The 22,500-nt window shown below is 46.5% G+C and overlaps 1 protein-coding gene across 3 annotated transcripts in view; it reads right to left on the bottom strand.

Annotated features, from left to right (window-relative positions):
- LOC106572331 (transcription factor 4) overlaps positions 1–22,500 on the bottom strand; it is a 513,525-nt gene that overhangs the window by 269,875 nt on the left and 221,150 nt on the right. For all 3 annotated transcript variants that reach the window (XM_045694032.1, XM_045694014.1, XM_045694023.1), the window contains exons 7-8: positions 12,378–12,507; positions 8,098–8,147 (exon numbers count right to left, since the gene is read on the bottom strand). In XM_045694032.1, the coding sequence (XP_045549988.1) occupies positions 8,098–8,147; positions 12,378–12,507 (180 nt within the window). The remainder of the gene's footprint in view (positions 1–8,097; positions 8,148–12,377; positions 12,508–22,500) is intronic.

Genomic DNA, 22,500 nt, shown 5'->3' with positions numbered 1-22,500 from the left:
TACCTCCACTGACAGGCCCATTCTCCTCCACTACTCTCCATACCTCCACTGACAGGCCCATTCTCCTCTGTTCTCCTCCACTACTCTCCATACCTCCACTGACAGGCCCATTCTCCTCTGTTCTCTTCCACTACTCTCCATACCTCCACTGACAGGCCCATTCTCCCCCACTACTCTCCATACCTCCACTGACAGGCCCATTCTCCTCCACTACTCTCCATACCTCCACTGACAGGCCCATTCTCCTCTGTTCTCCTCCACTACTCTCCATACCTCCACTGACAGGCCCATTCTCCTCTGTTCTCTTCCACTACTCTCCATACCTCCACTGACAGGCCCATTCTCCTCCACTACTCTCCATACCTCCACTGACAGGCCCATTCTCCTCCACTACTCTCCATACCTCCACTGACAGGCCCATTCTCCTCTGTTCTCTTCCACTACTCTCCATACCTCCACTGACAGGCCCATTCTCCTCTGTTCTCCTCCACTACTCTCCATACCTCCACTGACAGGCCCATTCTCCTCTGTTCTCCTCCACTACTCTCCATACCTCCACTGACAGGCCCATTCTCCTCTGTTCTCCTCCACTACTCTCCATACCTCCACTGACAGGCCCATTCTCCTCCACTACTCTCCATACCTCCACTGACAGGCCCATTCTCCTCTGTTCTCCTCCACTACTCTCCATACCTCCACTGACAGGCCCATTCTCCTCCACTACTCTCCATACCTCCACTGACAGGCCCATTCTCCTCCACTACTCTCCATACCTCCACTGACAGGCCCGTTCTCCTCCACTACTCTCCATACCTCCACTGACAGGCCCATTCTCCTCTTTCTCCCCACTACTCTCCATACCTCCACTGACAGGCCCATTCTCCTCCACTACTCTCCATACCTCCACTGACAGGCCCATTCTCCTCCACTACTCTCCATACCTCCACTGACAGGCCCATTCTCCTCCACTACTCTCCATACCTCCACTGACAGGCCCATTCTCCTCCACTACTCTCCATACCTCCACTGACAGGCCCATTCTCCTCCACTACTCTCCATACCTCCACTGACAGGCCCATTCTCCTCCACTACTCTCCATACCTCCACTGTCAGGCCCATTCTCCTCTCACTACTCTCCATACCTCCACTGACAGGCCCATTCTCCTCTGTTCTCCTCCACTACTCTCCATACCTCCACTGACAGGCCCATTCTCCTCCACTACTCTCCATACCTCCACTGACAGGCCCATTCTCCTCTTCTCCCACTACTCTCCATACCTCCACTGACAGGCCCATTCTCCTCTGTTCTCCTCCACTACTCTCCATACCTCCACTGACAGGCCCATTCTCCTCCACTACTCTCCATATCTCCACTGACAGGCCCATTCTCCTCCACTACTCTCCATACCTCCACTGACAGGCCCATTCTCCTCCACTACTCTCCATACCTCCACTGACAGGCCCATTCTCCTCCACTACTCTCCATACCTCCACTGACAGGCCCATTCTCCTCCACTACTCTCCATACCTCCACTGACAGGCCCATTCTCCTCCACTACTCTCCATACCTCCACAGTCTTCGACTTGAAAAAAAAAGCAATGTTCTTATTTGCCTTGTTGTTGTTGTTGTTGTTGTTGTTGTCGTCGTCCCGCACCCGTCTGCATGTGTGTATTACATGGTTGTTATGGTTAAGTCTAGGAGACCAGCTGGACAAGCAAACCATGCAGTTTACTGCATGTCTGGGAAGCAGGGGAACGGGCTATATACACACACAGTGTTAGGCTCAGGGCTGTCTTCATTGTCTGGATAATGTCATAGCGTGACATATGCTAACAGTGTTAGTGAGACCACAAGAGCGCAGTAAAAAAACGACAGCCTACTATCCCAGAGAACACATAAACCTGCAACGGACGGGGACTTTATCAACAAACACAAACTACCAATTTGTCTTCATAATTAAAATAAAAAAATTAAAAACATGGATATTGTATAACCCGTATTACCTAAAACCCAAAACACACTAAACATATCGCTCAATGAAACCTATTGAGAGACAGGATATTTTAGCGTTTTCTGTGGTGAGGGCCTAGGTTGAAAAACGTCTGAAACAGAATATTCCCACTTTGTGTTATGCCTCATTCAAATCTTTGAAATTATGATTATGATAATTCCTTAGACTTTAGATTGATCTAAAACAAGTTTATTGAATATCTGTTATGCCGGGGAGTAAATTGGGAAGGAGGGGATTTGGTTCCCAGATTAATTTCTGGCCAAATGTAACAAACCACTAGGAATAGAAAGATACAAATTGATGTAAATCAATGAAATCAGAAGGTGATGCAATGGTGGACAGACAGACCTTCCCGACAGACAGACAGACAGACAGACAGACAGACAGACAGACAGACAGACAGACAGACAGACAGACAGACAGACAGACAGACAGACAGACAGACAGACAGACAGACAGACAGACAGACAGACAGACAGACAAAAGCATAAAAAATACCAACACAGCATAAAATTGAGACAGAGACGAAGAATGATGGAGAATGAGATGTAATACCAACACAGGGCTGGAGGGGTGATGTAATACCAACACAGGGCTGGAGGGGAGATGTAATACCAACACAGGGCTGGAGAATGAGATGTAATACCAACACAGGGCTGGAGAGAGATGTAATACCAACACAGGGCTGGAGAAGAGATGTAATACCAACACAGGGCTGGAGGGGAGATGTAATACCAACACAGGGCTGGAGAGAGCTGTAATACCAACACAGGGCTGGAGGGAGATATAATACCAACACAGGGCTGGAGGGGAGATGTAATACCAACACAGGGCTGGAGGGGAGATGTAATACCAACACAGGGCTGGAGAATGAGATGTAATACCAACACAGGGCTGGAGGGGAGATGTAATACCAACACAGGGCTGGAGGGGAGATGTAATACCAACACAGGGCTGGAGGGGAGATGTAATACCAACACAGGGCTGGAGGGGAGATGTAATACCAACACAGGGCTGGAGAATGAGATGTAATACCAACACAGGGCTGGAGGGGAGATGTAATACCAACACAGGGCTGGAGAATGAGATGAAATACAAACACAGGGCTGGAGAATGAGATGAAATACAAACACAGGGCTGGAGAATGAGATGTAATAACAACACAGGGCTGGAGGGATGATGTAATACCAACACAGGGCTGGAGAATGAGATGTAATACCAACACAGGGCTGGAGGGGAGATGTAATACCAACACAGGGCTGGAGGGGTGATGTAATACCAACACAGGGCTGGAGAATGAGATGTAATACCAACACAGGGCTGGAGGGGAGATGTAATACCAACACAGGGCTGGAGGGGTGATGTAATACCAACACAGGGCTGGAGAATGAGATGTAATACCAACACAGGGCTGGAGGGGTGATGTAATACCAACACAGGGCTGGAGGGGAGATGTAATACCAACACAGGGCTGGAGGGGAGATGTAATACCAACACAGGGCTGGAGGGGAGATGTAATACCAACACAGGGCTGGAGGGGAGATGTAATACCAACACAGGGCTGGAGGGGAGATGTAATACCAACACAGGGCTGGAGAATGAGATGTAATACCAACACAGGGCTGGAGGGGAGATGTAATACCAACACAGGGCTGGAGAATGAGATGAAATACAAACACAGGGCTGGAGAATGAGATGAAATACAAACACAGGGCTGGAGAATGAGATGTAATACCAACACAGGGCTGGAGGGGTGATGTAATACCAACACAGGGCTGGAGAATGAGATGTAATACCAACACAGGGCTGGAGAATGAGATGTAATACCAACACAGGGCTGGAGGGGAGATATAATACCAACACAGGGCTGGAGAATGAGATGTAATACCAACACAGGGCTGGAGGGGAGATGTAATACCAACACAGGGCTGGAGGGGTGATGTAATACCAACACAGGGCTGGAGAATGAGATGTAATACCAACACAGGGCTGGAGGTGATGTAATACCAACACAGGGCTGGAGGGGAGATGTAATACCAACACAGGGCTGGAGGGGTGATGTAATACCAACACAGGGCTGGAGAATGAGATGTAACACCAACACAGGGCTGGAGGGGAGATGTAATACCAACACAGGGCTGGAGGAGAGATGTAATACCAACACAGGGCTGGAGGGGTGATGTAATACCAACACAGGGCTGGAGAATGAGATGTAACACCAACACAGGGCTGGAGGGGAGATGTAATACCAACACAGGGCTGGAGAATGAGATGTAATACCAACACAGGGCTGGAGGGGAGATGTAATACCAACACAGGGCTGGAGAATGAGATGTAATACCAACACAGGGCTGGAGGGGAGATGTAATACCAACACAGGGCTGGAGAATGAGATGTAACACCAACACAGGGCTGGAGGGGAGATGTAATACCAACACAGGGCTGGAGAATGAGATGTAATACCAACACAGGGCTGGAGGGGAGATGTAATACCAACACAGGGCTGGAGAATGAGCTGTAATACCAACACAGGGCTGCAGGGGGCAGGAGAGCTAACAGAACACTACAGCTTTCCTGTTACCAAGATCAGTATTGTACCTTCTGCTAGACCTGACTCCATTTAATTAACTCTCTCCACTTTAAACAACATCAGATACAGGAACCAACGGGAATAAGAAATCAAAACAGCCCTGATGTGAAAGATTTAGACTGTTGTCTCAACAGCTCGGTAAACCTATCTAACCATCTCTTTCTAATGTGTGATGATATCTGTCTGTAGACCCTCAATACAAAGACACTGTCTAACATGGATTATTGATCAAATATCAATTGATTTATACAACGGAGATCAATTGATTGCCACAAAGGTTAGGAAAATGACCTGTATATTCAAGAATGTTCTAGAATCACAGGTGATTGTGAAAACATTTGTAGCCTTTTTCATTTTTATCAAGGTTCAATTTTTTTGCAGAAATTGTTTAAAAAAAAATATATATATATATATATATTTCTCAATTACTAATAAAATCCTATGAGTCATTCGGTATAATAGTCCATCGGGTCAACTGCCAAATGTCCGAAATGACAAATGACACTTTCTCCATCTTGTGAAAGAAAGGAAGAAAGAAGCAACGCATTACACCGTGTAAATAACTGATAAAACGTCTACTGTTTCTAAAACACCATTAAGCAAACGTAATAAAGGACAAACAACCATATAGATCCTATTCAATTACTAGAGAGGCTATGCCACCATTCTACAGGGAGGACAAACTGCACCTTGCTAATGTAAACTAGCTTTCCATTGATATCTTACCACATTATTCCAAGGTTTCTCTCTAGTGACAGCGCAATTGTTCTTTAAGTAAATCAACTTCACTAACAAACACAAATTTGGCATATAATAATAGAAAAAGAAAGATCCAATCAAGAGTTTTATTTTTTATTTTTTTTATCAGAGTAGGTACCAACTAGGGTCAAGTGAAGATCATTGAGACATAAAATAGTTTTTGGCCACTGATGAAAAAGGTGGATGTTTAAGACATAGGTCATCCCTGTTTATTCATTTTTTGTAATGACGGACACTACAGAAAAGTTGGATAGATTTTAAGAGAAATGAAGAATATGAACAGGTGCATCTGGAGTCAACACTACATCTATGTTACCGTGCTAATGAACAAAGACATGCTCAACAACAATAAAAACACAAACGACATATAGCTTTTGCAGCTTTTATATAACAATAGACCTGAAAAACGTCCTGACAGGAGACCAGGGAAAGCATGTTCAATTCATGTACTATCCATCAGACATTGTGCAGGAAAAAAATGCAAAATGTTTTTGTCTATATGTCTTGAATAAAGAAATATCTGTCTATTTTAATTATACAAATTTACCTATGTAAGAAATAAATGTATTTCTAAAATAACAATAAACAAAATCTTTATAAATTATATATGATAGATATGATAACAATATAAATAAATGTTTATAAATTATACAACAGCTTAGTAGATATGTCAAATTGAGATCCACTGATTGACAATCAAAATAAGTACATTTGTAAAAAATTAAATATAATTTTAACAAAAGGTATGTTACCGGTAGCTTTACGGGGAGAACAGTTTTTTGACTCGGCATTCCTGGCATCTTTCCACCTTGTCCTAAATATGTTTTAGAATTTGTAATGATTTAATATTTAATACGTAAGCTCACTAACAAAGTGGTGCTATTATTGATTGAATACACTTCCCTGTTGAAAATAAATAGTAATTTGATTGTAATATAATTTATCCACACCAGCAAATGTCGCATTACAGCAAAGGTCTTGGTAATCTTTGTTGAACAAAAACGACATGCACCGAAACCCAGCTGTGTCCTTCAAAATAAGTCTAGTGGGGGAATACATTTGTCACCGAAGCAAAAAAAGCATTGCAAAAAATAGATAAAGAAGTTATGTCAGAAAGAAAGACACTAACTGACACAAAACTTACAGTAAAAACTGAGTAGGAGCTTTATGGTAACAGGCCTTGAAAATGCCAAATGCATGAAAACGTCTTTCAGCGAGGCTGTCTTGCTGGCCAAGTCAAGGCATTCTCAGGCCAAAGCCCCCACAACCACAACATTACGTACAGCAACAAAAATATAAACTGTAAAATCTGCTTTCAGTTGGCAACGAGACAGAAAAAAAAACCTGTCGTGACTACTCCAACCTGGTGGAAACAAAACAGGCTTCAGATCTCATTCAAAACGGGCTTCTGATCTCAATACATTCAAACGGCCCGAGATTTGTCTTCTCTATTCTACTCTGAACCTGACGAAGAAGTATCCCTTATAACATCACTTGAGGCATAACAAAAGATTAACAACATTGGATTTCGCCAAATGCTTCTTTGGGAAGGATTTGTTTTTTTCATGCTACTTTTCTCCCAGTGAGGGAAACCAAAGACAATACAACACAAACCTAGTGCTGTAGACTCCCACAGAGCTTAGAGACTGTAGCAAAGGCCTTCTTATGACAAGCCATATATTTTAGCATCATTAACTTCTAATTAAGTGGGTATAAGCTTCAAACAATAGCCATCTCAATGTCCATACAATGTCCTCTCCTGAACTTACGGAAATAATAGCAAGCTGTTTCTACAAAATCACAGTTTTTCTAAAGATATATCGGTGGTGTGTATTTCTCTCACAGGAGTATTTTAGTTCAGCGCATGAAACCATGCCGTTAGGAAATCTAATACAATTGATTATATATTTAATGTATATCGCATAATATAGTCTAATGTAATATACAGTGGGGTTTGAAATTATTGACACCCTTGATAATGATGAGCAACAATGATTGTATAAAATAAATAAAATACTGAGCTATATTGTATGCAAAAAACCCCATAATATTTTATACTAATATAATTGCTCAAAGAAAAGTAGAGGTCAAAATTATTCACAAAATACACAAAACACAAGATTTGTATAAATAAAGTAGTCAAAAGTATAATATTTGGCCCCATATTCCACCGCAATGACTACATCAACCTTGTGACTCTGCAGACTTGTTGGATGCATTCGCTGTTAGTTTTGGTTGTGTTTAAGATATTATTTTGTATCCAATAGAAATTAAGGGTAATTCATGTATTGTGTCAGTTTGGAGTCACTTTTATTGTAAATAAGAACAGAATATGTTTCTAAACACTTTTACATTAATGTGGATGATACCATGGTTACGGATAGTCTTAAATTAATTCTGACCCCTACCTTTCTGAAAATAATAAATGGTTACTTGTTAAATAAAATCTCTTTCTCTGAGCAATTGTATTAGTATAAAATAATATAATTTCCCTTTTTTTTTTTTGCATACAATATTGCTCAGTATTTGAATGATTTATTTTATACAGTTATTATTGCTGATCTTGATCAATGGTGTCAATCATTTCGGACACCACTGTATATTAATACAATTCATTATGATCTTTGTTGATCAGAAAAATAGAGAAAACTCATAGGAATAGAAATGTGTTTGTGTACAATTATTTCAAGCCACAGTTCAACACAGCATTAAAAATAAAATAAAAATATGACTTACTGAGGAAGGCAAACCGGGAGGAACTTTCCGAACTTTCTTTGTCTGAACCTCTGAAAATACACAACAATTAAAAAACAGTTCAGTGTCACATTTTTATTGATAACCTCATAATAGTTTTCTATTGAAAATATCCATTCATATGATCAAGACTAAACAAACTCAATAACTTATCTAACCACTTCACAAAATAATACAGCTTATTGGGCCTGGCTAAATAAAGAAGGAAGCCTTAGCATGACAACATACAATCAAGTAAACTACAAATTTAGCTATCCACAACACTAAATAATTCACTTCATATTGGGGGGGGGGGGGGTAGGACATTTTGTCAGCCGGTAACTGTCAAGCTAAATACCTGCCGGTCTCACGGTAAATTGACCGTTAATTATCATAAACACGTTTAGCATCTCCTGGCTTCCATTGATGCGGACCTTTGAAACATCTACATTTTAATATTTTTTTTTTTAAAGTCTAATAAACCCCATTTAATATAGACTAAACCATCACAATAAATCCATGATTTATTTTAGTCAAGTCTAAAGAAACATTATGATATGAAGAAAATGTAGTCTATTTCAGAAGAACAGAATAGTCATCCTTATGTTAGGCCCTGATGTGGCTATGCCAAATGGCTGTGGGCTACACTAGTTCATTTAACAGACAAGATTTGCTTATAATTCCTGTGGCATCATTTTATATTATTTTATAGTAAGAAGAATACAGTTGAACATTGCTGAATAAAATAGAAAGGATACTTTTCCAGAAACGATTTCCGAGGTAGTGTGCACGTGGTTATTCTTCGTTCAGCGTTTAGCATAGTGATAATTTGCTTAATTTAGAGTTATTTATGCAACTTTAGTTATGATACAAACCTTAGGCTATTTGTTTTGATTTGTAATACATTCTAAGGCTGCATGATGCGACTTAATGATGATTTGAAAAGTCTAATGAGAGGCTTGCACTCTGCTCTGTTTCTTACGCAGGTTGCACACACTTCATCAGTCTCTCATTCACAACTTGACAAGCACTAGACAATATTCTCACCCATTCAACTATTTTCAATTTAAACTGGTCTTTAAAATATAGCCTACTAATATATATGTGTGAAAAAAAACATGTAATCTGTAGCCTGCACTGGAATAGTGAATGCAGGAAGCGGTTGAGTTTTTAATATGCCAGGTAAACTACACCGGTTCTAAAGTGGATTAATGTGCTTAATTGTAAGAGTTGAGACATAAATATATCATTACAAAAGAGCTGTGATCCTCTTTTAAATAGTGGCCAGTCAAAAACGCAATTGCACTTATAAGAACACGTTTCACTAGGGGGTCCTAAGGCCTATAGGCCATGCTTAGAGTTATTTGGCCACTTTAAAGCTCGGACACACCAGTAGGATTGTCAAACGTTTGCCTGCCGACAGTACACCTCTGAACAGAGTGTAGTCAGTCAATCTCTTTTTTTTTGTGTTCACACAGCAAAGACCTTGGAAGACGTCATCCACTCAGCCTTGTTATACTACTCCAAACCAGAAGGTGGCAGTAGCGTTGTTTGGCAATACCTATCTATGCATATTGCTTATGGTCTAGATTCCAAGCTATCTGTGCTAATGTTGCTATTTTGTAGAATTCCCTTGTTGATACTAGCCAGATGGCCACAACTACCAAGCAAGATGATGAAGAAACTATTTAATTCCCTTTCCATAATCCCATACTGCCAGTGCTCAGCCCATTGCCAAAACGTTTAGCTAGCATATTCGCTAGCTAGCACAAAATATCTAGCTAGCTAGCTAAGGACACTGCACTAACATCGGCAGCTAACACAGGCAGCTGTTTAATGGAAACTAGCTAATCCATTGTGATGCCATTATAATGTCAATACTAGCTACAGTGGTTAGCTAGCTTGGAGGAAGTATTCAGTGTTGTGTGCATTGCGTCTGTGCACTCAGCTAGCTACCATCTCATAGCTTACATTGCATATGAAGTGTGACTGGCTCATGCTGATGCATGCGACCCATCAGACTGTTCTCAATTTAATCTTGTCTTTACATTTACTAAATAAAATATGTGTGAAAGTTTTGATTTAGAATGGGCCATTATCATGCACCTGTCGGAAACAGGGGAAAGGGAGAAAAATACTTAATTCATATGCACTTGAATAGCGAATGGAGGACGCTTTTCCCGCGGTTCATTTTCATGCCGCCCAGGTAGGCTACTCCAGTTGTAAAGAGAAGCAATGTGCTTAATATTAAGAAAGCTGAGAAATAAATTGAGATCCTCCTCTTTCTAATAGAGGCCATCACAACTCAATTGCATATTCTATAGTAATGTAGCGCCAACATAGACTTATAGGAACGCTTATTTCATTCCATGCATCAACCAGTTATGAGGAGCTGGTTCTCGCTGCCCAACAGGTGATCCTATTCCAGTCAAACTCTGGATGCCAGAGCTCTCATTAACGCTGTGATTGGATTTTCCATCGCATTTGCATTGATGTCAGAGTGATTAGATGGACAATAGAGCGCTGAGTACCAGGCAGTTAGCGACTGGTCGTTAGCAAGTTTGGTAGGTTACTAATGACCATCAGCAGCATCAGAACAAAGTTTTGGAGAAGCCTAGTTACTGTGACTCAACGGTCACGTGGAATTTCACTGCGGTCATGACTCCTGACTGCCGGTGTGGCGGTAATCCGGTCACCATAACAGTCCTGATTGGGGGCTGACACCTCTTAAAGCTGCCCACTGCAAGGCATGATATTTATCGTCACTTTATTTATCATTTCCTCTTTCAGGTTTTCCACCCAAACAATGTCACACGGAAGCTTTTGACTTGCCAAGAAGTCTGACTGACTGTGGATATTTAGAAAGGATAATATTCATTAAAAAGCCATGTAGATCAAACACACGCAACTTGTGTGACAGTTCATGATCAATACATTTCTTTATTTTTTTTTAAAAACAGCTTTGATATTAAAATAGACTCAGTCCTGATATTATATTTATTATAAAGATAACTATACTTAAGTGTGAAATTGATGTGTAAAAAGTTCTCCTGTACTACATGGATATCATATTATAACCCAACAGGTAGCGTTCTCCTGTGTATAGACTGATGGTGACATGACATCAGGTAGCGATATATACAGGTAGCGTTCTTCTGTGTATAGACTGATGGTGACATGACATATACAGAAGCAAAAGTCTCTTAGGCTGTTCAACGGCCCTCGCGAACGCACGTCCAGTGAGACCACAGCGAGAGAGGTAGGAGGGATGGGGCAGTGGGAGGAAGAAGAAAGGGGAAGAGGAGGAGGTGGAAGAGGAGGAGGAAGAGGAGGAGAAAGAGGAGGAGGTGGAGAGGAGGAGGAAGAGGAGGAGGTGGAAGAGGAGGAGGAAGAGGAGGAGGTGGAAGAGGAGGAGGAAGAGGAGGAGAAAGAGGAGGAGAAAGAGGAGGAGGTGGAAGAGGAGGAGGAAGAGGAGGAGAAAGAGGAGGAGGTGGAAGAGGAGGAGGAAGAGGAGGAGGTGGAAGAGGAGGAGGAAGAGGAGGTGGAAGAGGAGGAGGAAGAGGAGGAGAAAGAGGAGGAGGTGGAAGAGGAGGAGGAAGAAGAGGAAGAGGAAGAGGAGGAAGAAGAGGAGGAGGAGGAAGAGGAGGAGGAAGAGGAGGAGGAAGAAGAGGAGGAGGAAGAGGAGGAGGAAGAAGAGTATGAGGAAGAAGAGGAGGAGGAAGAAGAGGAGGTGGAAGAGGAGAAGGAAGAAGAGGAGGAGGAAGAGGAGGAGGAGAAAGAGGAGGAGGAGAAAGAGGAGGAGGAGAAAGAGGAGGAGGAAGAGGAGGAGGTGGAAGAGGCGGTCGAAGAGGAGGAGGAAGAAGAGGATGAGGAAGAAAAGAGCAGGCGCTGAGAGCCTGGCGGAGTGGTGTGAGGGTTGGGAGCTGAGAGCCTGGCTGAGTGGTGTGAGGGTCGGGAGCTGAGAGCCTGGCTGAGTGGTGTGAGGGTCGGGAGCTGAGAGCCTGGCTGAGTGGTGTGAGGGTCGGGGGCTGAGAGCCTGGCTGAGTGGTGTGAGGGTTGGGAGCTGAGAGCCTGGCTGAGTGGTGTGAGGGTCGGGAGCTGAGAGCCTGGCTGAGTGGTGTGAGGGTCGGGAGCTGAGAGCCTGGCTGAGTGGTGTGAGGGTCGGGGGCTGAGAGCCTGGCTGAGTGGTGTGAGGGTTGGGAGCTGAGAGCCTGGCTGAGTGGTGTGAGGGTCGGGAGCTGAGAGCCTGGCTGAGTGGTGTGAGGGTCGGGAGCTGAGCTCACCCATGTTGTCGCTGTGCAGTGGTCTCCGGCGAGGGTTGTTGTTGTAGTGCTGGTAATACTGGGACCCAGGCTTGGTGGGCGACACAGCCCCAGGGCTGCCCATGCCCATTTCACCTCCCAGGAGACTCGGCTGTAACACACAGGACAGAGAGACGTTAACAGACAGGACAGGACAGAGAGACGTTAACAGACAGGACAGGACAGGACAGGACAGGACAGAGAGACGTTAACAGACAGGACAGGACAGAGAGACGTTAACAGACAGGACAGGACAGGACAACACAGGACAGAGAGACGTTAACAGACAGGACAGGACAGAGAGACGTTAACAGACAGGACAGGACAGGACAGGACAGGACAGGACAGAGAGACGTTAACAGACAGGACAGGACAGAGAGACGTTAACAGACAGGACAGGACAGGACAGGACAGGACAGAGAGACGTTAACAGACAGGACAGGACAGAGAGACGTTAACAGACAGGACAGGACAGGACAGGACAGGACAGGACAGAGAGACGTTAACAGACAGGACAGGACAGAGAGACGTTAACAGACAGGACAGGACAGGACAGGACAGGACAGAGAGACGTTAACAGACAGGACAGGACAGGGAGACGTTAACAGACAGGACAGGACAGAGAGACGTTAACATACAGTAAACACAGGAACACACCGGTCATTAAGCGTAATGTAACCCTCGCTGTGAACTCCAGTGTGAAGTCAGGTTGAGGTGCATGAAGTGAGCGGCTCAGAAAACTACAATCCTCACACACAGTCATCGACAACAGAACGTAGAGTAACATAAAGTAACATAAAGTAACATTTAGAACAAGTAGCACCTTTGTTTTAAAGAAGCACTTCACTGAAGGATTAACAGTTCAGAGTTAGAACGTTAAAAACATCAACGACAGGTGTTAAAATAATAGGACACTGAAAAATACAAATTATTATTACACAAACTATCCGAAGATAATTGAAATATTCACAAGGTTGTATGGAATCAATAAAATACATTGTCAAGGTTTTAAGTTTCAGCACATGCTGACCTTTACATATGTCTTCAAATCTTGAATCTCAACTCTAATAAACAAAATTAACAAAAAAGTAAATAAAGTTTTCATTTCAATCTACTTATTTAATAACTAACTACACCTGGTATACATTTTTTTTTTTTTTAAATGACCTTGATAACGAAAACAAGGTAGTGTCCATATCAGGACGATGTCAACCAGAAAGCCCAGCTCAGAGTCTGATATCGAGTAACTAGCATCAATGAATATAGTCCACTTACCCCAAGAAACCATCATATCTCCTGATTAAACTCTGCTCGACTAACATTGTTCTCCTAATCAAGTTAAATTATTCACCGACAACAAGCACGTTAATTCTTACGAAAGAAACAAGAAAGAAAGAAAGTTGCAGAAGATGGACTAGTGTGTTCCTGCTGGGCGACGATGACAGGAGAGCAGTGTATTCCCCCTCCCCCCCAACTTTTAAGGATATACTTGTTCAAACTTCCCAGCAACTGAACTAATTAGTGTAGTTGATCAAGTAGAGAAAGTGTTTGCCCTAATCTGAATTCCAGTCACTGGGGCTCTCACAACAGAGTTAGACATGCTTCACTAGATCTCAATTCACATGCTAAACAGACTAAATAGGCCAATTACAGGCCTGCTCCTGGGTCCCCGTTAACTCTGTCTACCACCCAAATGGTGCCCTATTCTCTATATAGTGCACTAGGATCCATAAGGCTCTGGTCAAAAGTAGTGCACTATATAAGGAATAGGGTGCCATAGGGCTCTAGTCAAAACTAGTGCACTATATAGGGAATAGGGTGCAATTTGGGAGATGCCCTGGGAAAATAAGACGGGGGGCCTTCAGACTGCTAAAACAAAAGGACTCTTGTCTTACATAAAGTAAGTCAACCCCCCTCCACCCACCATCACCCCCACACCATCACTCAACCCCCCTCCACCCCCCCCACCCACCATCACCCCCACACCATCACTCAACCCCCTCCACCCACCATCACCCCCACACCATCACTCAACCCCCTCCACCCCCCCCACCCACCATCACCCCCACACCATCACTCAACCCCCTCCACCCACCATCTTGCATCACCATCACCCCACCACCATCACTCCACCCCCTCCACCCACCATCACTCCACCCCATCACCCCACCACCATCACCCCACCACCATCACCCCACCACCATCACTCCACCACCATCACTCCACCCCATCACCCCCACCATCACCCCACCACCATCACTCCACCCCCTCCACCCCCCTCCACCCACCATCTTGCATCACCATCACCCCACCACCATCACTCCACCCCATCACCCCCACCATCACTCCACCACCATCACTCCACCCCATCACTCCACCACCATCACTCCACCCCATCACCATCACCCCACCACCATCACTCCACCCCATCACCCCACCACCATCACTCCACCCCATCACCCCCACCATCACCCCACCATCAACCCCACCACCATCACCCCCACCATCACCCCCACCATCACCCCACCACCATCACCCCACCACCATCACCCCACCACCATCACTCCACCCCATCACCCCCACCATCAACCCCACACCATCACTCCACCCCATCACCCCCACCATCACCCCACCACCATCACTCCACCCCATCACCCCCACCATCACCCCCACACCATCACTCCACCCCATCACCCCACACCATCACTCCACCACCATCACTCCACCACCATCACCCCACCACCATCACTCCACCACCATCACCCCACACCATCACCCCCACCATCACCCCACCACCATCACCCCACCACCATCACTCCACCACCATCACTCCACCCCATCACCCCCACCATCACTCCACCCCATCACCCCACCATCACCCCACCACCATCACTCCACCCCATCACCCCACCACCATCACTCCACCCCATCACCCCACCACCATCACCCCACACCATCACTCCACCCCATCACCCCCACCATCACTCCACCCCATCACCCCCACCATCACTCCACCACCATCACCCCACCACCATCACCCCACCACCATCACTCCACCCCATCACCCCCACCATCAACCCCACACCATCACCCCACCACCATCACCCCACCCCATCACCCCCACCATCACCCCACCACCATCACTCCACCCCATCACCCCACCACCATCACCCCACCACCATCACTCCACCCCATCACCCCACCACCATCACTCCACCCCATCACCCCCACCATCACCCCACCACCATCACTCCACCATCACCCCCACCATCAACCCCACACCATCACCCCACCACCATCACCCCACCACCATCACCCCCACCATCAACCCCACCACCATCACTCCACCACCATCACCCCACCACCATCAACCCCACCACCATCACTCCACCCCATCACCCCACCACCATCACTCCACCCCATCACCCCCACCATCACCCCACCACCATCACTCCACCCCATCACCCCACCACCATCAACCCCACACCATCACTCCACCACCATCACTCCACCCCATCACCCCACCACCATCACTCCACCCCATCACCCCACCACCATCACCCCACCACCATCAACCCCACCACCATCACCCCACCCCATCACCCCCACCATCAACCCCACCACCATCACTCCACCCCATCACCCCCACCATCACTCCACCACCATCACTCCACCCCATCACCCCACCACCATCACTCCACCCCATCACCCCACCACCATCACTCCACCCCATCACCCCACCACCATCACTCCACCCCATCACCCCACCACCATCACTCCACCACCATCACCCCCACCATCACCCCACCATCAACCCCACCACCATCACTCCACCACCATCACCCCACACCATCACCCCACCACCATCACCCCACCACCATCACCCCACCACCATCACTCCACCCCATCACCCCCACCATCAACCCCACACCATCACTCCACCCCATCACCCCCACCATCACCCCACCACCATCACTCCACCCCATCACCCCCACCATCACCCCCCACACCATCACTCCACCCCATCACCCCACACCATCACTCCACCACCATCACTCCACCACCATCACTCCACCACCATCACTCCACCACCATCACCCCACCACCATCACTCCACCACCATCACCCCACACCATCACCCCCACCATCACCCCACCACCATCACCCCACCATCACTCCACCATCACCCCCACCATCAACCCCACACCATCACTCCACACCATCACTCCACCCCATCACCCCCACCATCACTCCACCCCATCACCCCACCACCATCACCCCACCACCATCAACCCCACACCATCACTCCACCCCATCACCCCCACCATCAACCCCACCACCATCACTCCACCCCATCACCCCCACCATCACCCCACCCCATCACCCCACCACCATCACTCCACCCCATCACCCCCACCATCACCCCACCACCATCACTCCACCCCATCACCCCCACCATCACTCCACCACCATCACTCCACCCCATCACCCCACCACCATCACTCCACCCCATCACCCCCACCATCAACCCCACACCATCACCCCACCACCATCACTCCACCCCCACCATCACCCCACACCATCACTCCACCCCATCACCCCCACCATCACCCCACCACCATCACTCCACCCCATCACCCCCACCATCACCCCACCACCATCACTCCACCCCATCACCCCACCACCATCACTCCACCCCATCACCCCACACCATCACTCCACCCCATCACCCCCACCATCACCCCACCACCATCACTCCACCCCATCACACCTTCATTAATCACCCCACCACCATCACTCTCCTCCTCCTCTCCTCCTCCTCCTCCTCCTCTCCTCCTCCTCTCCTCCTCCCCTCCTCCTCTCCTCCTCTCCTCTCCTCCTCCTCTCCTCTCCTCTCCTCCTCTCCTCCTCTCCTCTCCTCCTCTCCTCCTCCTCTCCTCTCCTCTCCTCCTCTCCTCCTCCTCCTCTCCTCCTCTCCTCCTCCTCCCCTCCTCTCCTCCTCCTCTCCTCCTCTCCTCCTCTCCTCCTCCTCCCCTCCTCCTCCTCTCCTCTCCTCCTCTCCTCCCCTCCTCTCCTCCTCTCCTCCTCTCCTCTCCTCCTCTCCTCCTCTCCTCATCTTGCCCAATTTCAGAGATAACGATCTGTTGTACCCAGCTGGCATCCAGCGCCTGATATTAACTAAGATAAATGACAAGCACCTGAACGGAGGAGAGAAGAGAGAGAGAGAAGAGAGAGAGAGAACAGAGAGGAACTCTCCCGTGAAGGATTAAGGCTCCTTGCCTTGGCATTTATAACACAGGTGTAGACATTTATAACACAGGACTATGTTTGCATCCCATTTGGCACCCTATCCCCTATGTAGTGCACTACTTTAGACCAGGGGGCCCTATAAAGGGAATAGGGTGCCATATGAGACTTGAACATGCCTCCTTGAGCACCAAATGACGATTATCAAAAGGAGAGGAGGTCATTGAGAAATTATTTAGAAGAAGAAAACAAATGGCACCAAAGACAGAAAAAAGATATTAAAAATAAAAAGAAAAAAGTATTGAAGCACAAATAAATCACACGGGAGCCTGAAGAAAATAACGCCGCCAAACGGAAAAAAGGGGTAAATAGTTTGAAGTCAAACGCAAATAAACAAAAGGTATTTTTCTCTGATAGCAGTACTATAATCTGGATGGATATGACAACAGTATTACTGGATGACAGACAGGGGACACAAGTGGAGCTCCCCAATGGAGACTAAACCTCACTTTGGCAGTAGAGTAGGAGCATTACCATAGGGCTTTACAGGAGGAGATTTACCATAGGGCTTTACAGGAGGAGGATTACCATAGGGCTTTACAGGAGGATTACCATAGGGCTTTACAAGAGGATCATTACCATAGGGCTTTACAGGAGGAGAATTACCATAGGGCTTTACAGGAGGAGGATTACCATAGGGCTTTACAGGAGGAGGATTACCATAGGGCTTTACAGGAGGAGCATAACCATAGGGCTTTACAGGAGGATTACCATAGGGCTTTACAAGAGGATCATTACCATAGGGCTTTACAGGAGGAGAATTACCATAGGGCTTTACAGGAGCATTACCATAGGGCTTTACAGGAGGAGGATTACCATAGGGCTTTACAGGAGGAGGATTACCATAGGGCTTTACAGGAGGAGCATTACCATAGGGCTTTACAGGAGGAGCATAACCATAGGGCTTTACAGGAGGAGCATAACCATAGGGCTTTACAGGAGGAGAATAAACATAGGGCTTTACAGGAGGAGCATTACCATAGGGCTTTACAGGAGGAGAATTACCATAGGGCTTTACAGGAGGAGGATTACCATAGGGCTTTACAGGATGAGATTTACCATAGGGCTTTACAGGAGGAGCATTACCATAGGGCTTTACAGGAGGATTACCATAGGGCTTTACAAGAGGAGGATTACCATAGGGCTTTACAGGAGGAGAATAAACATAGGGCTTTACAGGAGGAGCATTACCATAGGGCTTTACAGGAGGAGGATTACCATAGGGCTTTACAGGAGGAGCATTACCATAGGGCTTTACAGGAGCATTACCATAGGGCTTTACAAGAGGACTACCATAGGGCTTTACAGGAGGAGGATTACCATAGGGCTTTACAGGAGGAGATTTACCATAGGGCTTTACAGGAGGAGCATTACCATAGGGCTTTACAGGATGAGAATTACCATAGGGCTTTACAGGAGGAGCATAACCATAGGGCTTTACAGGAGGAGCATTACCATAGGGCTTTACAGGAGGAGCATTACCATAGGGCTTTACAGGAGGAGCATAACCATAGGGCTTTACAGGAGGAGCATAACCATAGGGCTTTACAGGAGGAGAATAAACATAGGGCTTTACAGGAGGAGCATTACCATAGGGCTTTACAGGAGGAGCATTACCATAGGGCTTTACAGGAGGAGGATTACCATAGGGCTTTACAGGATGAGATTTACCATAGGGCTTTACAGGAGGAGGATTACCATAGGGCTTTACAGGAGGAGCATTACCATAGGGCTTTACAGGAGGATTACCATAGGGCTTTACAAGAGGAGGATTACCATAGGGCTTTACAAGAGGATTACCATAGGGCTTTACAGGAGGAGCATTACCATAGGGCTTTACAGGAGGAGGATTACCATAGGGCTTTACAGGAGGAGCATTACCATAGGGCTTTACAGGAGCATTACCATAGGGCTTTACAAGAGGACTACCATAGGGCTTTACAGGAGGAGGATTACCATAGGGCTTTACAGGAGGAGGATTACCATAGGGCTTTACAGGAGGAGCATTACCATAGGGCTTTACAGGATGAGAATTACCATAGGGCTTTACAGGAGGAGCATAACCATAGGGCTTTACAGGAGGAGCATTACCATAGGGCTTTACAGGAGGAGCATAAACATAGGGCTTTACAGGAGGAGCATTACCATAGGGCTTTACACTAGGAGGATTACCATAGGGCTTTACAGGAGGAGCATTACCATAGGGCTTTACACTAGGAGGATTACCATAGGGCTTTACAGGAGGAGCATTACCATAGGGCTTTACAGGAGAAGCATTACCATAGGGCTTTACAGGAGGAGCATTAGGGGTTGTAGTTGTAGTACAGTAGGAGTATCTAGCTGTGTTGTACTAGTTATCTAGTGGTTGTAGTACACAAGGTGGCCCAGAAGAGGAAGATGGACCCTGGAGATGGAACATGACAAGGTGGCCCAGAGGAAGATGAACCCTGGAGATGGAACATGACAAGGTGGCCCAGAGGAAGATGGACCCTGGAGATGGAACATGACAAGGTGGCCCAGAGGAAGATGGACCCTGGAGATGGAACATGACAAGGTGGCCCAGAGGAAGATGGACCCTGGAGATGGAACATGACAAGGTGGCCCAGAGGAAGATGAACCCTGGAGATGGAACATGACAAGGTGGCCCAGAGGAAGATGAACCCTGGAGATGGAACATGACAAGGTGGCCCAGAGGAAGATGGACCCTGGAGATGGAACATGACAAGGTGGCCCAGAGGAAGATGGACCCTGGAGATGGAACATGACAAGGTGGCCCAGAGGAAGATGAACCCTGGAGATGGAACATGACAAGGTGGCCCAGAGGAAGATGGACCCTGGAGATGGAACATGACAAGGTGGCCCAGAAGAGGAAGATGGACCCTGGAGATGGAACATGACAAGGTGGCCCAGAGGAAGATGGACCCTGGAGATGGAACCCAGTTTTTCTCAACCCGGAAATTGCCCCATTCTTCCAAGAGCTCACTGAGTTTGAATGAAGACCTGAAGTAAGCACACACACACACACACACACACACACACACACACACACACACACACACACACACACACACACACACACACACACACACACACACACACACACACACACACACACACGACACCAGCTTGATGTGTCCGCTGTCTTTTTACCTACAGAGTAACAATGCTCTCTGTCTCTCATTCCATTCTATATTTTTCTATGCTTGTCCAAGGAGTGAGAAGAGGGGGGGGGGGGGAGACCCTGATTATAGATCTACGATTGTACCTGATCCCAATTTAAACTCCTTCTTCTCGTCTCTCTCTCCCCCCGACACACAACAGGCAAACAAATACAGTTGTTTAATTATTGTTGTAATGATGCTCTTATTTGGTTACATATGTGTCAACTGTTATTACATCTATTGTCGATTCTATTGTTCATTTTATTTTATGTTGATACCTCATTTGAATAAATGTAATTTATGTAGAAATGTATTGTTATTCTTCATCTTTTCTTCTTTCATTGTACATTTACAGCATTATCCTGCCACCAGAATTACAGCTTAATACTGTAATGTTGCTTCACAGCATTATCCTGGCACCAGAATTACAGCTTAATACTGTAATGATGCTTCACAGCATTATCCTGCCACCAGAATTACAGCTTAATACTGTAATATTGCTTCACAGCATTATCCTGCCACCAGAATTACAGCTTAATACGGTAATGTTGCTTCACAGCATTATCCTGCCACCAGAATTACAGCTTAATACTGTAATGTTGCTTCACAGCATTATCCTGGCACCAGAATTACAGCTTAATACTGTAATGTTGCTTCACAGCATTATCCTGGCACCAGAATTACAGCTTAATACTGTAATGTTGCTTCACAGCATTATCCTGGCACCAGAATTACAGCTTAATACGGTAATGTTGCTTCACAGCATTATCCTGGCACCAGAATTACAGCTTAATACTGTAATGTTGCTTCACAGCATTATCCTGGCACCAGAATTACAGCTTAATACGGTAATGTTGCTTCACAGCAAAGATGCTCTAACATATTTCAGGGGGAGGAGGGGGAGGGAGGGGAATAAAGGGGGGAGGGGGAGAGAGGGGGAGGAGAGGGGGAGAGAGGGAGGAGAAACGGGGAGGAGTGGGAGGAGAGGGGGAGAGAGGGGGAAGAGGGGGGAGAGAGGGGGGGCAGACAGGGGGAGGAAGGGGAGAGAGGGGGAAGGGGGCGAGAGTGGGAGAGGGGTAGGAGAGGGAGAGAGAGGGGGAGGAGGGGGAGAGAGGGGGAGGAGGGGTAGGAGGGGGAGGAGGGGGAGGAGAGGAGGGGAGGAGAGGGAGAGGAGGGGGAGGAGAGGGAGAGGGCATTGTTTCACAGAAAGGAGTAATTCATTATGAGGAGGTGCCGGTGAAGCAGGGAGCACCTGTACACTACACACACACACACACACACACACACACACACACACACACACACACACACACACACACACACACACACACACACACACACACACACACACACACACACACACACACACACACACACACACACACAGCAGCCCAGCTATCCATAGAGAGAAGCGCCCCAGTCCCTAGCTTGGTTGACTAACTCAAACCAGCAGTCAGTTACACTACACATGGAGTTAATCAGAGCTGATTGATGCTGAAAAAGGTCTTGTTCACAGCCCAGCCTGGCCCTTAGACAGCTACTATCTATAGTTACAGACACATCACAGCCCAGCCTGGCCCCTAGACAACCACTATCTATAGTTACAGACACATCACAGCCCAGCCTGGCCCCAAGAC

This window comes from Salmo salar, chromosome ssa01, assembly GCF_905237065.1.
Source record: "Salmo salar chromosome ssa01, Ssal_v3.1, whole genome shotgun sequence".
In the NCBI taxonomy this organism is placed as follows: Eukaryota; Metazoa; Chordata; class Actinopteri; order Salmoniformes; family Salmonidae; genus Salmo; species Salmo salar.
Note: the sequence above shows the minus strand (reverse complement) of the source record. Positions and strands in the feature narration are given on the sequence as shown.